This window comes from Eupeodes corollae, chromosome 1 (genome assembly GCF_945859685.1).
Source record: "Eupeodes corollae chromosome 1, idEupCoro1.1, whole genome shotgun sequence".
NCBI classification, from domain to species: Eukaryota; Metazoa; Arthropoda; class Insecta; order Diptera; family Syrphidae; genus Eupeodes; species Eupeodes corollae.
This window is the reverse complement of record NC_079147.1, coordinates 162,935,051-162,950,736: the sequence shown is the minus strand read 5'-3', so window position 1 is coordinate 162,950,736 and position 15,686 is coordinate 162,935,051. Positions and strand designations below refer to the sequence as shown.

Here is a 15,686-nt window from a genome sequence, read left to right as displayed (position 1 = left end):
TAAGCGAAAAAAAAAAAACATTTTTGTACTTTAACATTGCAGTCATATTCGAATCTATTAAAATTAAGATGAGTTAAGTTTAGTTTTAAATAGAACAAAGGCTTAAAGATTAAAATGTGCCAATAAAGCTCAATTAATTTTAAGTTTTTGTTTTTCATAAAATTCAGCTCTTAAGGGAGCCCATTGCGAAAGACTATCAGCTAGGTTCCTAAACTCCAATAAAATGAAATCTTAATTAAAAATCGAGTACAATTCATAACGATCCTTTGATCGATTTCATAACTTCAAATACTTTTCGAAATCGATTCAAGTGAAATTAAAGTAGTTATCAAAAACTCTGGTGTAGAAGCTTAGTTTTTAAATGTTTCTGTTTTTAAAAGAACATTGCTTTACTCGAAATGTTATGGAAAAGACCTGCCGTTCCTTTAACTACAAAGTAAAGCTGCAGCTTCTCATCAAACCATATGGTTAAGTATATTTTTATTATGTCCCTTAAGTGAAAAGACTTCTCTTTCCAATTTAATCTTGTCGAATTCAAATCACTTATCGAAATGTAGAACACGGAAATTTACTTCGTTTTGAGTTCGAAAAAATGAAATCGATATTGGTAAAAGTTTCAGAGCTCTAGTTTATATTTTGAATCGATTTCAATTTAATTTTGAGTGAAAAGAAAATGTAAAACGTAGCTGCAGGGGTTAAGTTTTGAATAGATTTGACATTTCAATTTGTATTGTATTGTTTCGACTGACAGCCTAATGTCGCAACAGTATTTCTTTTTCAAGATGATACAATATTATGTTAAACATAAATTTGAAGACAAGTAATGAAGTAATTTTTACAAATGCCGTCAAATGTCTTTAAATTTTGACATTTACGGCTCAATTTGTTCTTGGTGGAATCGGCTAAGGTGATTGTTGACTATCAATTTTTTGATAGTCAAATTGACTATCATTTTCATTCCGTCTGTGTAAAATGATTCAACTCAATTCAATTCGATTCAACAATTTCAGATTCAAATTGTCAAAATTGATTCTTATAAAATATCTAAATAAAAGTTTCAAATTGACTGATTTTGAATAAATATTCTTACTTTTCTTGCTCTTTTTCGAATGTCGTAAGCTTTGTCGGTCACAGGAATGTGTTTTTAAAAGAAACAAAGGGAACTAAGAAAATTTTCCAGTCGTTTGTGTAAGCGTTTAGTAGCTCTATTCGGAATATACAAATTTATTTGAAAACGACTATCACATTTTTTGTGATAGTTTTTTAGGTATCAATTTGACCATCACCTTATGTAGATCAAATTCGATCATTTTGATTGTCATTTATCAACAATCACCTTAGCCGATTTCACCCCTGATCTTTAATAAAATTTCTGCCAATTTACAATTTGACTTTAAAAAATGACAACTAATAAAGTTTGCTTAAAAATGTACCATATTCAAAATCAGTACAGAATTTTGAATAGAGTCAAACTTTTTTTTGGGAATAGACTTTCGCAATGGGTCCTCAAGTTATTTCCAAATTAATTTTAAGGTGGTGCATCTTATTTTATAAATTTTGAAAATAAAAACTTTCGGCCAATCAGTTGATAGAATTTTTGCCAAAAAGTCCTGTTTTTGAGTGTTTCTCTTTTCGACTTTTTTGTTTTAGTTTGTAATTGAATATTGTGGTGGGGGTTGACAAATAACTTTTTAAAAATGTGAATGGGGGGAAAGAACAATTATAACAAAGACACTTACCCTTCTTTTACGTGGAGCATCGTCACTATAATCCATAACAATGCCCTCATCCGACGTGGACAGCGATGTTGTTCGCATACGTGCGCTATCCAGCAAATGATTTGCAAATATTTTACCATCATCGCTTAATGGTGGCGATGATGAACCAGAACTCCATGCACTTGAACTGCCTGGACTTGAACCGAGTATTGAGTTTAAATTATCTAAGAAAAATGAAAATTTAAATACATTAGGATTTCATTTCTTTACATTTTGAATTTAATGAAATCAATTATAAAAAAAACTTAAAAAAATACAGTAAGTTTAATTCAGAAGTGTTTTTTGTTTTTAAATTTTAAGCTTATTTACGCACACCATATCCTTTAGTAAGGTCTTGTCATAACTTTTTTTTAAAAGTTATAAACAGTTTGTGTGTTTTCAACATTTTTAAACGCTGCAATTTTTGTAATATGTTATTTCAAAAAAAAAAAAAATAAAAACAAAAATTAAAAAAAAATACAAAATATGACCAACTTTCACACTTCTGTTAAATACACTTGACTGTAAAGCTTTTCTTTATTAGCATAACCTTTAGGTGAGAGAGGAGATCCAGAGAGATGCATAAGTACCAAAGCAGCATTGCATAATTTGATTTCGTCATCATCCCGGCATTGAGTTAAATAGTTATCACGCTCTTCTTGTGTATATGATGGCCTACGTTTACGTGAGCTAGAAATAAAAATTATAAATAACAATTAAGTACACAATACAATTTTTCAGCTTTTTAAAAAGTAGATTTGTATATCTATTGAAATAAGAACTAAGGGGTGTGTTCGTAAATTATGGTTTGACTGTGTGTCTAACATTTATTCGTGTACGTTGTTGACACTAACTTTTAAAATTACTAACAATTTTTTCATATAAGGAAATAGTTTAGTCGAAAAAATTTGTTTACCACTTTCAGTAGCATTTCCTAAATTTTTACAAATTGAATGAACGAAATTAATTTGAGGGATATCAAGAACCGAACATCAATTTTTACCAAATTTGCGTACTTTTTCTTATATATTTTATTTTTTTTATGAAAATAACGGACTGTTGATTTATTTAAATGTTGGAAACAATGTTTGTTATAAGCTTAAATTAGTTGTAAGCCGTAATCTCAAATTTTTGAAAAGAAATTTTAGTCGAAAATCAATTTTTACCAACTTTTCTTAAAATTTCTTTTAAGTTTTTATTTTTTGTAGAACAAACTGTCAATTCGATTTTTCTCAAATTTTACCGAATGTTGACAACAATATTTTTTAAAAAGATAAAAGTAGCTTAAAGCCAATATTTTAAAGTTTTGAAATGATATTTGAGTCGAAATTCAATTTTTACCAACTTTTATTAATTGTTTTGTTTAGGTTTTTATTTTTTTTTACAAAAACTGTCATTTCAATTTTTCTCAAAATTTTACAGAATGTTGAAAACAATATTTCTTATAAGATTAAAGAGTTGGAAGCCATAATCTCAAATTTTTGAAAAGATATTTGAGCCGAAAATCCGTTTTTACAAACTTTTATACATTTTTTTTAGGTTTTTATTTAAAAAAAAAAACTGGATAAATTACTAAACAATTCTTAATAATGTTAATAGATGAGCTTGGATACGCTAATCTTCCTAACACCTCTTTATATACAAAAAAAAAACAAATAACTGCAAGGTCTGCTATTCACCTCAAAGCATCATCGCAGTGGGTTAACAACAACCTTGGTCACTCCGTTATTCTTAAATGTTTTGAATTAATTAAGAACACAGACTACACCATCTCCCCAACTGCAATTCGGGAGAAACTTCCCGATGTCTATGCTTGGCAGACCTTTCTGGGAGGATAGGGCATTCCTGAAAGACACTGGCACTGTTTAATATTAAATGACGCCACATTGGTAGGCGTATTCTCAAATGACTTTTGTAGAAGCTGTTTCGATGAGGAAGAGACAGTCACTTTAACCTAGCCTAACCTAGTAGGTGAGCCATACAAAGATGCAATAATACGGATCCGGTTCCATGTACAGCAAAAGTAGAGGACATAGATGCAATAAAATATGACCTCATTTCAAAAATGAATTCCGTGACATAGTATCAACAATTTTCATACACCAAATAATTGAGGTGCCATTAATCAGAACTACATCAATGTCTACATTTATTTGACACTCTTTTTCTATTTTAAGACAAAACAATATTTTTATTTTAAAATTATAGCAAATCAGCTTCTGCCTGCCCGTCAGCTTCCGACGACGCTACACGTGACGTGACGTTACACAACCAAATGTGAATTGGCATTAATAGTTTTTTGAGTTGTTTCTTCATAAAAATGACTGCAAGAAAATATACACACACCTCGATTAGATTCTTTGATACTTAAGTTTTTGTATACCCTGCTCTACTCAAAGTCTTTTGAATACTTTATAAAAGCTGATATACACCTATTATAATAAGTACGCTGATGTTGAGATTGGGACTTGGTTAAATTACTTTTGAAATTGTTTTGTGGGCTTGCGGTTTGCTTTTTTGCATTCTGAGTTTATTAAAGCCCAACCTACATTCTACAATCAAAATTGGAGCACAAATTGGTTGGCTTTATTTTTTTCTTTGCCTTCATGATTGACATTTGGAATTACAATGCGTAACAAAATGAAACATTGTGTGGAACAACTTTTTGCTACTAAATAATGAATCATAATATTTTTGCTCACAAACAAATAAAAATTGGACATATTAAGTGAAATAAGCTGATATTTTTAAATAGAATTTAGACTGTTCATGTTCCACCATATGTGGATATGGATACAGCAGACTTTCAAGATATTTTTGTGTTAATTGTTCGTTAACATTTTTTTATAAAACTTTGGAAACAGTATTTTTTGACTCAAACTACAAGTATTGTCAAAAGAATTTTTTAACAACAACTTCCAGGGTCTGTTTTTATCCTGACATGCAGTTTTTTTTCGGGAAAACACTGAAGTTTCAACACAACAACACCTCAGTCCTGAAAAGCTATTGTATCAATGTTAGATGACTTCTGGATGTTGAGAAAGCTAACAAATCTTAGCGTATGGATTTGAAGGCATAAACTTCACATGCTTGGCTTTCCAATCGGAATTATTTTCTCTATTCTTTCTTCTAGAAAACATTTAGAACATCAGAGCTGGAATTGCCCAATAATCAAAATTCAGCCCCTTCTGACCGGTCAGCTGCGAGAACCTTCTTTACGCCGCGGCCGATAAAGCAGATACCACCGACTATTTGATTTTTACCAAAATTATTAAAATCAATGCTGGAAAATCGGATCCGTAGATTGTCCTTCCTTTAATTCTGCCATTGAATGGTTCTACATTGTTTCATTTTCTTTTGAAATGAGATAAATCAATTTTCTCAACTTTAATTTGTGTGACAACATCAATTTTCAAACGAAACTGAAGCCCAACAAAGGTGCTGTAGCTGATGACTTGGTAAAAAAATGCACCAATTCAACTTGACAACTTAGGACCTAGCTGGCTGAAGACACATATTGGTTGAGGCCGTACCGCTTCCTCATGTAAGCAAGTATCATTTTTCACTTACATAAATTATTCTCTCTTCTGTCAAATTATTACCTTCCTAAAAAAAAGTTGCATTATTTTAAGAATTGTAATTCATTATGACAACAGTTGTAGATTGTTATTCTTATAATATCAAAGCAGAGCAAACAAGAAATCATTCCAACCGGAATAAATAAATTGTCTGAGGTAACAATATTTTTTCACAAATTGTATATTATATGAAAGTGAAAGTAATAACAAATTATAAAATTGAATTTGTTAAATATAATTAATAACATGTAGGTACATACAATATACATGCAGATACCTCTATAGATACTTAAATTCAAAACCTTCCACTGCATGAATTTACTTCTTCACAATCTTCTGGTTTTGAACTCAAGGTAATGAGATTTTATTAACAAAGCTCTGAGTCTGAGGAAGCAAAGAGAAAATTACAATTTATTTCAATGTCGTCCAGAAAAACGCACATCTCTCTACATCTGCTGTCTATACCCAGATTGATCTTCGAAGCGTTGTAAAATCGCTGAAGCATCTTCCTTTACTTACGTACTACATATATACATAGGTATATGTTTGTATCTATAAGTAAGAGTTATGAAGATTAATGATTTTTGTATGATATGATCATCATATGAGGAATGACGATTGCGATGGCGATAGCGTGGCGGATCAACGTGAGCACAATCCAGCAAACGCAACAATGTAAAAGCTTTCATTTGAGTATGCATAATGCCTATAAACCTACAACAAAATGCTGCATGTGATTGGAAAAAAAAGTTATTTATTTTTAAGTGAAGTCGTAAACTTCACATACATCCACACATCGGAATAAATTGAAAAACACAAAACTGTATTTAAACTATAGCTACTGGATGTACACATTTTACCTTTAAGCATTACTGTTGTACATAAATTCTACAGAACATAAGGAATGGAATTGAAGTGCAAGGTTTAATTCGAACTTATGATGGTCCAGAGCCATAAGAAAAGAGTCTAGAAAGTAAACGATAATTAACTTTTTTTAGAATAGACAATACGTGCGTATAAAAATAAATAAACGCAAGAGTTCATTGAGAACTAGGGTTTAGTGATTTACAACTCTTAACCATTTCTAAAGTTTAAAGTTGAATCCGAATGGCTGATTTCAGAAAGCACTATTCATGACTCGTGAAGGATTTGTCAATGACTCGAAAGAAGCAATATCCGTGAAATCGGAATTTAGATTTGCATTATTTAAATGTAAATGTTTGAGTTCTGACACCTTTCAGACTCTTTAATTTTCCTTAAGTTGAGAAAGCCAAAGTTTGACAAAAAACCAAGACTTAAGACAAAGCCAATAATACAGGGTATCTGGCGGCACATTAATATTTTCAAATATATTGTTTTGTTTGTAATATTAATCGACAGGCTCATAATTTTGAAGTTTTGAACGTTATGTCATCCAAATTCCTTCCTTCGAGTTGCACGCACTGTTAAAATTAAAGCTTTAAGTAAGGCGTCACCCGCTTCAGTAAACTTGATTAAATTGCGCTGATTTTTCGACAAATGTTTTCTTTTAAGTTTACAAGAGTTCGGGGATTGTTCCTGTAAAGCCTCTAATTGAGGTAGCCCCATACAAAAAATCCAATGGGGTTAATTAGGGGACCTCGGTGGCCACGAGATGTGCCCAAAGCGACTGTGTCCGTCCATAAACCATAAATCTGCCACCAAACGTCCTTTTTTATATTATTTTACCTACTTTCATCTCTTATCATCACAAACTTTAATTTTGATTTTCGATAACCAGTCTTACATTTTCCTTAACTTCGTTCATTATAGCAGCACTCATAACGTAATAATGAACTCATCCCAAAATATATGAAATACTGGGAAAATAATTTAACGAAGGAAATGGTTTGTGCATTCGATTAGTTTGTGCAAAATCACAAATTATTTTATTGGATACAATATTTTCCCAGTATTTAACTAGTTTATCAAATAATTTAAAAAATAGCAATACAAATTTAAAAAACATATTCCACAGTAAAATATCCTCTTTTTGATACCTCATTATTTACAATTACTTCAGTGTGGGAGCCGGAGTAGGGAGACTTGCTAACGAAACTTTACTTTATTTAAAGGAGATCTTAAAACCACCACTAGAAAACAGACGCATTTGTCAAACTTCCTAAGCAAAAAGGTTGTTTTTAAAAAAAGTAAGCAGTTTTTCTTCGATCGAGGGGAAGGCAGTTTTAAATACCGTCCACCTGTCAAAAAACATATTTCTGATTCTAACTTCTTAATTGTTCTCGAATTATTCGCTTGCTAAAATTATCAAACCTAGTGTAGAAGAAAAACTTGAACTCAATGAAAACAAAAGATTATTAAGATTATTTAGTTTTAGATAACTTTAACCCAGTGTATACTTCAATTTCCTGGCAGAAAGATCACGTACTCAAGTCCAGTTTCTATTTTGTATGTTTTGTTTTGATCTAACGAAAACAAAGCTGCAATAACATCAATATCATTAGCATCATAGTCATCATCATCATCGCAATCATAACCTCATGACATGCTTCATTGAGCGTATACTTCAATATGCCTATCCGACTTGAGTAAATCTATATCTATATGCATTTTCAGCTAACTATGTACCTTACCTACGTCATATGCATATATAGTAACTCAGCAAACCAGTGTTTCACCTAATGCAGTGAAAAAAGCATTGCCAAGTACGCTAGAGAAGAATAATTAAGATTATATTTTAAAGCTTACAAAAATACCTTCCATATTGGATATCAAAATTAAAGGGGTTACAAATACCCTTGGAATGATTAAACACAGTGCAAGTAATTAGAATGGGAGGATAGGATTAGAAAGGAGAAACCCATGCACATAGGTTTTGAATGTCTCCACATTGTTATGAGTGGGAAATATTGAAACCTAGCAAACCATTCCACATTCGTGTAGTGCGGCTAAAAAAAGAATCTGTACTTAATAGTTCCATTAATATCAGGCTCTAGGAAGGAATAATAGCTATTTCACTAGAACATTCTTTATGAAAATAACGATAAAATAATGATAGGCATGAGACCTGGCGGCGGTGTTCAAGAGAAGCAAATGTCTTGGTTAGAGAACGATCTCCCATCATTTTTAGAGCTCTCTTTTTAATTCTATCCAAAAGACTCAAAAACTATACTCAAGCTTTTACTACTCCTTCAAGTTGAAAAATCTTAGCTTTCTCTTGAAAGATTTTGAAAATTTGTTGACATTTGACATCACCTTTGTTTTGCCTAAGCTCCTTACCAAAAATGACCAATACCCTTTCCTTTGGAGATTTAATATTGATTTTGAGATCTGGCATTGTCTAATTGTATTTATAATCCCTTTTTCTTTAATTATCCTGACAGAATTTCTTTTAAGAATAATATTATAGGACACAGAAAACCCGTTAAAGAATTGAATATTGGAAGAAGTAATGAAAATGTAAACAGATAAATAAAAACCATATTTAGTAAAGTCTTTTGAAAACGATTATCCCCCTTAAAACTTTTTAGTTAAAACAAATTTTAAACTTTCAAGCTTAATTCTAGATTCCGTTATAAAGAACAATAGCGTTAAGGGTTCTTTGAATCAAAAGTATGGCAACACTTTGCTATTAAAACTGTTTTCGGAATTAGATTGGCTCTATTTCTCGGTGTAGATATCGTCCATTCACTTCACGTATAAGACATAAAGACATATATATGTTTGTTTGTATATATAGGAGTATTAAATTGAGTATAAAGTAATAAAGAAAAGCCTTAAAGGAAATCATGAAATTTCCCAGGCGAAATCAACGCGAAAATATCGCGTTTTAATCACGACACGACAACGACTTTTATTTTGTATGCCCAAGCCGTGCTTCATCGACCACAGTGCTGGACAATGATGCGATGATGACAACGACCATGAACAGGAACTTCTTTGAAGACGAAGACATCATCCAGTTAGTCGGAATCATCATCATCATTGCTTGCCATAGTCATCGTCAACGTAGTCTTCGTTGTCTTCTTCGTCTTCGTGCAGTCGTCATCGTCATCGTCATCATCATCATCATCGTCTTCAGCAGCTCACAGAAGTTAGCCAATAATGGACAAAACATACGCCAACAACGGGGGGTCGTATCTCGTATCTCGTATACCTTTAGTTATAGCCACTCCTTGGTGTTTCCTGATCTACACAATAGCTTCGGCTTTGTGTCTATGTTCGTGTGGTGGAACAGCGGTAGCTGCTATAAAATGTTATTACAGCCGAAAGGCAGAGGTGTTCATTCGCAATGATCGTTTTTGTCTCCGTTCTTCATCTCTTTCAACCCCTCTTTTGATCAACTGACGTATAAATTAGACAACCAAGGAGGGTATTGAAGTGAATGGGACAGAGACAAAGCCAAAGCCGGACAAGGATTGTTTGTGTTTTGGCATTATGCTGTTGCGTCTCCACGCCACGCCACGCCACCCCAGCCTCACTCACTTACTGCAATATGTATCTTTTAGTTTTTAGAAAGAAAAGGAAATGCAACTCTGCAGGCAATTTGTTACGGTCTAATAGAAGTAAAGTGAGAGGATTATCTCCCTTGTGCCAAAGTGCCATTGTCTATCGTGCTTTTCCGTCTTTTGTTGAACTTTCAATGATAAATCTTGAAAAACTAATTGAAAACAACTCGCATTACGATAAATCATCGTCATCATCATTATTATCATACCAAGCAACAATCCAAACCACCAACCATCATTCATAATTTATATATGAATCGAATCCATCATCGACTTCTTGTAATTGCTTTATAACACAAAATAAAAATAATAAATTTCGTTATCGTCAAAACATCGCAGCTGGCAGAAGCTGAAGTTAAAGTTGGAGCTGAAGCTGGGTGAAAGCATAAAATTATGGCAAAATTGCAACAATTAGATATAGTCCCGATTTTAATGTACATTCGTCACGAAATGCCGATGCTGGACTACAAGAATAGCCACTCAGATATTTGATTACAAGTTAATGGTCTTAAGTGTTTTTTAAAGCAATTGGCGGAGTTTTATTTTTCTGGCGTGCGTCGATCGTTGAGTTACGTTGTTGGTAGCAAATTGTTTAATTCTCACTATTTGGCACGTGATAAACCATAACTTTTATTTTCTTCTTCTTCTTTAATTCACTTTATTGTCTCGATCTGTAATTTAGGAAGAATTGAAATAGCTTTTCTTTGCAAAGTTCGTTTTTCGTTCGTTGTTTTTTAAGGATACTTTATCTAATAATGAGGCATAATACAGTTTATTATTTCATTCTACATTTACTATGTTTAACCTGCAACTCTTCTGGTCAAGTTTTTGCGGGTGTCGTTGTCAATGACACCCCTTTTGCTCTTTACATAAAGCTTATTTCTTTGTCAAGCAGTTCGCCGCCAATTCTACGCTGCCAGTGCGTGTTATGACTCCGTCTGTACTTGAGCGAGTAAGTGATTCTATGGGACCAATCTTTTTTCGCACTCCTACTGTGGCAAGAGTCCTTAGAGATCTAAACACATATAAATCCGTTGATCCAGATGGATTCCCCGCTATTGTTCTGAAGAGGTGTTCTTCAATGCTGGGAAAACCACTGCGTAAGCTTTTACGTCCCTTTTTTCCAAGGTGATGGAAACGCTGATTAGTTATCAGCTAAAGAACTATTTCGCAGATCGAAAGCTTCTAAATGACCAACAATCCGGCTTTCGAAGCAATATGTCCACTGGTGATTTCATGGTTCATCTCACCGAACAGTGGAGCAAATTTTTACATCGTTTTGTAGAAAGTATGATTATTGCCCTTGATATTTCAAAAGCTTTGGATAGGATTTGGCATCAGACTCTCTTATCGAAAATGCATTCATTCGGTTTTCATGAATCCCTCCTTCATTAGATTAGTATTTACCTTTCGGATCGTTCAATACAAATAGTACGAGTATTGGATGGATTCAAGTCAGAAGTCAATAAAATAAATGCTGGTGTGCCCCAGGGCTCTGTTCTATCTCCAACACTCTTTCTCATTTTTATTAATGATCTCCTGTCTGCAACTTCTAATCCAATACATTGTTTCGCTGACGATAATACTCTTAGCTTTTCATATTAGCTTTCAGACTCACATCCCTCTTCTTCGGATGTGGAACTGCAACGACAAAATATGATAAGCTCATTAAATTCCGACCAAAACAGTACAATGGGGAATAAGAAACTGCGTTGAATTTAATGCTTCGGAAACGCAATGCTGTCTTGTATCGTTAAAGCGAGATTTACCCCAATTGCCATTATCCATGGATGGCACCTGCATCGATGGGACTGAACACCTCGATATTCTCGGCATGTGTGTCACCAACCACCTTTTGTGGTTCACATCACATACGCGATGTTTCCAAAAATTCAGCAAGGTGTTTGGGTTTCCTTAGGCGATGCAAGAAATCTTGCACACCTTCTAATCTTGTTATTATTTACAAGACTTATATGCGTCCAAAGCTTAAATATAACTCTTATCTCTATGAACTCATGCTCCTGCAACTTGCTTAAGCCTCTTGGATAATATTGAACGTAGAGCATTTAAATTTATAGGTGATAATATCATCATAAGTTCATTTACTTCACTGAAACATCGTCGTTTGTTGTCTCACCCTCTTTTCCCGTTATTTTAACGAGCTATGCTTGGTGAGCTGCATTCCTCCTCTTAAACACTTCAACCGTAATACTAACGCTCAGAGGAAGAAATGCTCATCAGTATATCCTCGAGTCCAACTTTGGCCGTACTATCAAATACATAGATTCGTCATTTAGCCGTACTACGCGAATGTGGAATGCCTTACCACACTCTGTTTTTCCTAGTCATTGCAATATTCAGGAATTCAGAACCAAACCTTTGAAACCGTCTCCCATCTTCATAGTGCTTACACTGTGCCTCTGTATAATAAGGGTATCAATATCCCCTTGAGTGGGTGCTATTTTTTACAGAATTGGATCAAGGTGCACTGGACTTGTGATTTTACAGTCAACATTTTCTGAATGTAAGTGTGAACTTTTTAGCTTCCCACAGGAAATTATTGTAATCGGTCCGATTTGTCGAATTGGAAATTTTGACCTTTCACTATGACAGATTGTCATCTTGACATAATAATTGACCTACAAAATTCAACGGATTCATTGTTATAAAGAGTGATTTTTTTGAGGTTAGGATTTTCATGCATTAGTATTTGACAGATCACGCGGGATTTCAGACATGGTGTCAAAGAGAAAGATGCTCAGTATGCTTTGACATTTCATCATGAATAGACTTACTAACGAGCAACGCTTGCAAATCATTACCAAAATCAGTGTTCGGTTCGAAATGTGTTTCGCGCTTTACGTCCGATTTATGGTCTACATAATCGACCAAGTGAGCAAACAATTAATGCGATTGTGACCAAGTTTCGCACTCAGTTTACTTTATTGGACATTAAACCAACCACACGAATGCGTACAGTGCGTAAAGAAGAGAATATTGCGTCTGTTTCTGAGAGTGTTGCTGAAGACCGTAAATATCGATTCGTCGCCGTTCGCAGCAATTGGGTTTGTGTTATTCGACCACATGGAAGATTTTACGCAAAGATCTTGGTGTAAAACAGTATAAAATACAGCTCGTGCAAGAACTGAAGCCGAACGATCTGCCACAACGTCGAATTTTCAGTGAATGAGCCCTAGAAAAGTTGGCAAAAAATCCGCTTTTTTATCGACAAATTTTGTTCAGCGATGAGGCTCATTTCTGGTTGAATGGCTACGTAAATAAGCAAAATTGCCGCATTTGGAGTGAAGAGCAACCACAAGCCGTTCAAGAACTGCCCATGCATCCCGAAAAATGCATTGTTTGGTGTGGTTTGTACTCTGGTGGAATCATTGAACCGTATTTTTTCAAAGATGCTGTTGGACGCAACGTTACGGTGAATGGCGATCGCTATCGTTCAATGCTAACAAACTTTTTGTTGCCAAAAATGGAAGAACTGAACTTGGTTGACATGTGCTTTCAACAAGATGGCGCTACATGCCACACAGCTCGCGATTCTATGGCCATTTTGAGGGAAAACTTCGGAGAACAATTCTTCTCAAGGAATGGACCGGTAAGTTGGCCACCAAGATCATGCGATTTGACGCCTTTAGACTATTTTTTGTGGGGCTACGTCAAGTCTAAAGTCTACACAAATAAGCCAGCAACTATTCCAGCTTTGGAAGACAACATTTCCGAAGAAATTCCGGCCGAAATGCTCGAAAAAGTTACCCAAAATTGGACTTTTCGAATGGACCACCTAAGACGCAGCCGCGGTCAACATTTAAATGAAATTATCTTCAAAAAGTAAATGTCATGGACCAACCTAACGTTTCAAATAAAGAATCGATGAGATTTTACAAATTTTATGCGTTTTTTTTTTTTTTTAAAGTCTGTTTTCAAGCTCTTAAAAAATCACCGTTTATTTCAACTCTATAACATAAAGATCAAGGAATAATTCACTAAATTCGGAAGGAATTCGCAAGGGCATTTTCCAAAGCTTTTATTTTTGCTTAAAACAAGAAGACCTTTTTACAAATAACTACGAATTGAAGAAAAGCAAATGTCTTAAGAATTGTATTCTGTTCGTCTATCATTTTTGTCAGTGTTGACAGAAATTCCGACAATGTGTCAGTCGTGCAAACTCAGTACTCCGCTACTTATTCAGTTGTGGTTGTGTAGATGTAAACCCAGCATATCACACATAACCCTATATTTTTATTCTTCACAAAAGGTTTACACTGCGAATTTCCTGTTCTACATCATTTATCATTCATCGACCGTCTATGTACAAAACAAATCAATTACACACCTGTCGTCTCAAAAGAGTTACTTAAAATTTTTCTTTCTTACCCTATTCGCAAAATGTTCCTTTATGTTTCTTTTCGTCTCCTTTGCCTCTGGCCGTCGCCCTTATACATATCATTAACTTGGCCGCAAACAAAGAACTCATTTGCATGTTTGCTTTAAATGTCACGGAGACCAGCGCAGCGCAGCGATTCCTCGAAGAAAGTGTGACCGAGTTTACTTATGAATTCATACATATGTGTAGTGTATCTGCCATAGTCATAGCTCGAACAGAGTCAAGCCGGCCGGCTGGACTACAGCTACTCCAAGTCCAAAGTGATGTTTACTTTACTCCATTGCTCCACGCTCCATGCTCTACGTTGTTGCATGCGACTGTGACTGCGACATTGCCTTCGCGTTGCATAACGGCGCATTCCCATTTTGCGCGGTTCAAGATACACCACTATGTGATGGAAACCTGTGTACTGTCTTGAGTATGGGTATCTATTTGGTATGGTTAAGGGGGCTACTACATTTGGTTCTGTTCTTCGTTAGGTTTGTTTTTTCTCGTTCCCATCACATGTGTGTTTGTTTACTTCTGCTCATGTGAAAGTTTGACAGAAGCCTTATACTCCGTTAAGGTACGAGTAAACTTTGAAGTGGGTTTAATTTACTTCATACTACCTTAGCCAGTGTTGAGTCGGAACGGGACACGGGACGATATGGGAGAATAGAGTGGAGTTTCCTTGGATTTCCTCCCATGTCAGCCATCGATTGTGTACCAATCAAAGTGTATTTGTAACATAAACTATTGCATGTAATGACTTATGCAAATGGGGTCTTACTTCTGGAAAATCATCACAAATTACCACCGCGACAATGGAAAATGTATACCAATGTCACGTTTCCCAGAATAATAAGAGGAGTATGTTTTAGGTAGGCACTAGGTATAGGCATAGGCAAAGGCATAGGCAGTCACAGCTTACAGACGAGCCAAAGAAATTGACGTTGTTGTCGTTCTTCGGTCGCCAAGAGACCAGTTCTGTTGGTTCTTTCTTGATTGTTGATACCTTTTGATGTGTGTTGTATTTATAACCTTATACTTGTTTTCTGGGTTTAGGCATTAGAAATTCTAGGAGCCTCCTGCTGTTCGGTGTACACTACAGATCCATATAGTATACTTGCCTTCAAGCCTTCTTTTTCTTTTACTTTTTCTTTGAGCAGCGGTAAAAGAAAGAAACTCATGAGCAAAATAATAATGAGTGTGAGTTAACGTCAAAGGGCAGGAACCAAACCTGCACTATCGCGTGTATATATGCACTATGCAGTTCTCCTTATGCACACACGAGCTATATGATGGACATGGACACCATCATCAATCCATCATCAAACCTGACTATTATATGACCATTGTTAACAGAAAAACATACATACCTATTACCTAGTCTATTGCGGTGTATGCCTAGGTACTGTAAACATTATTGTTTCTTGACTAATACGTGTGTGGGGGGTGTAATTGGTTTGAGGTTAAATATGAAATG

At 34.6% G+C, this 15,686-nt stretch overlaps 1 protein-coding gene across 1 annotated transcript in view; it reads right to left on the bottom strand.

Annotated features, from left to right (window-relative positions):
- The window catches only part of LOC129942280 (uncharacterized), a 340,223-nt gene that overhangs the window by 97,929 nt on the left and 226,608 nt on the right, over positions 1 to 15,686 (bottom strand). The window contains exons 3-4 of the mRNA XM_056051178.1: positions 2,308 to 2,447; positions 1,740 to 1,942 (exon numbers count right to left, since the gene is read on the bottom strand). Coding sequence (XP_055907153.1) covers positions 1,740 to 1,942; positions 2,308 to 2,447 — 343 coding nt within the window. The remainder of the gene's footprint in view (positions 1 to 1,739; positions 1,943 to 2,307; positions 2,448 to 15,686) is intronic.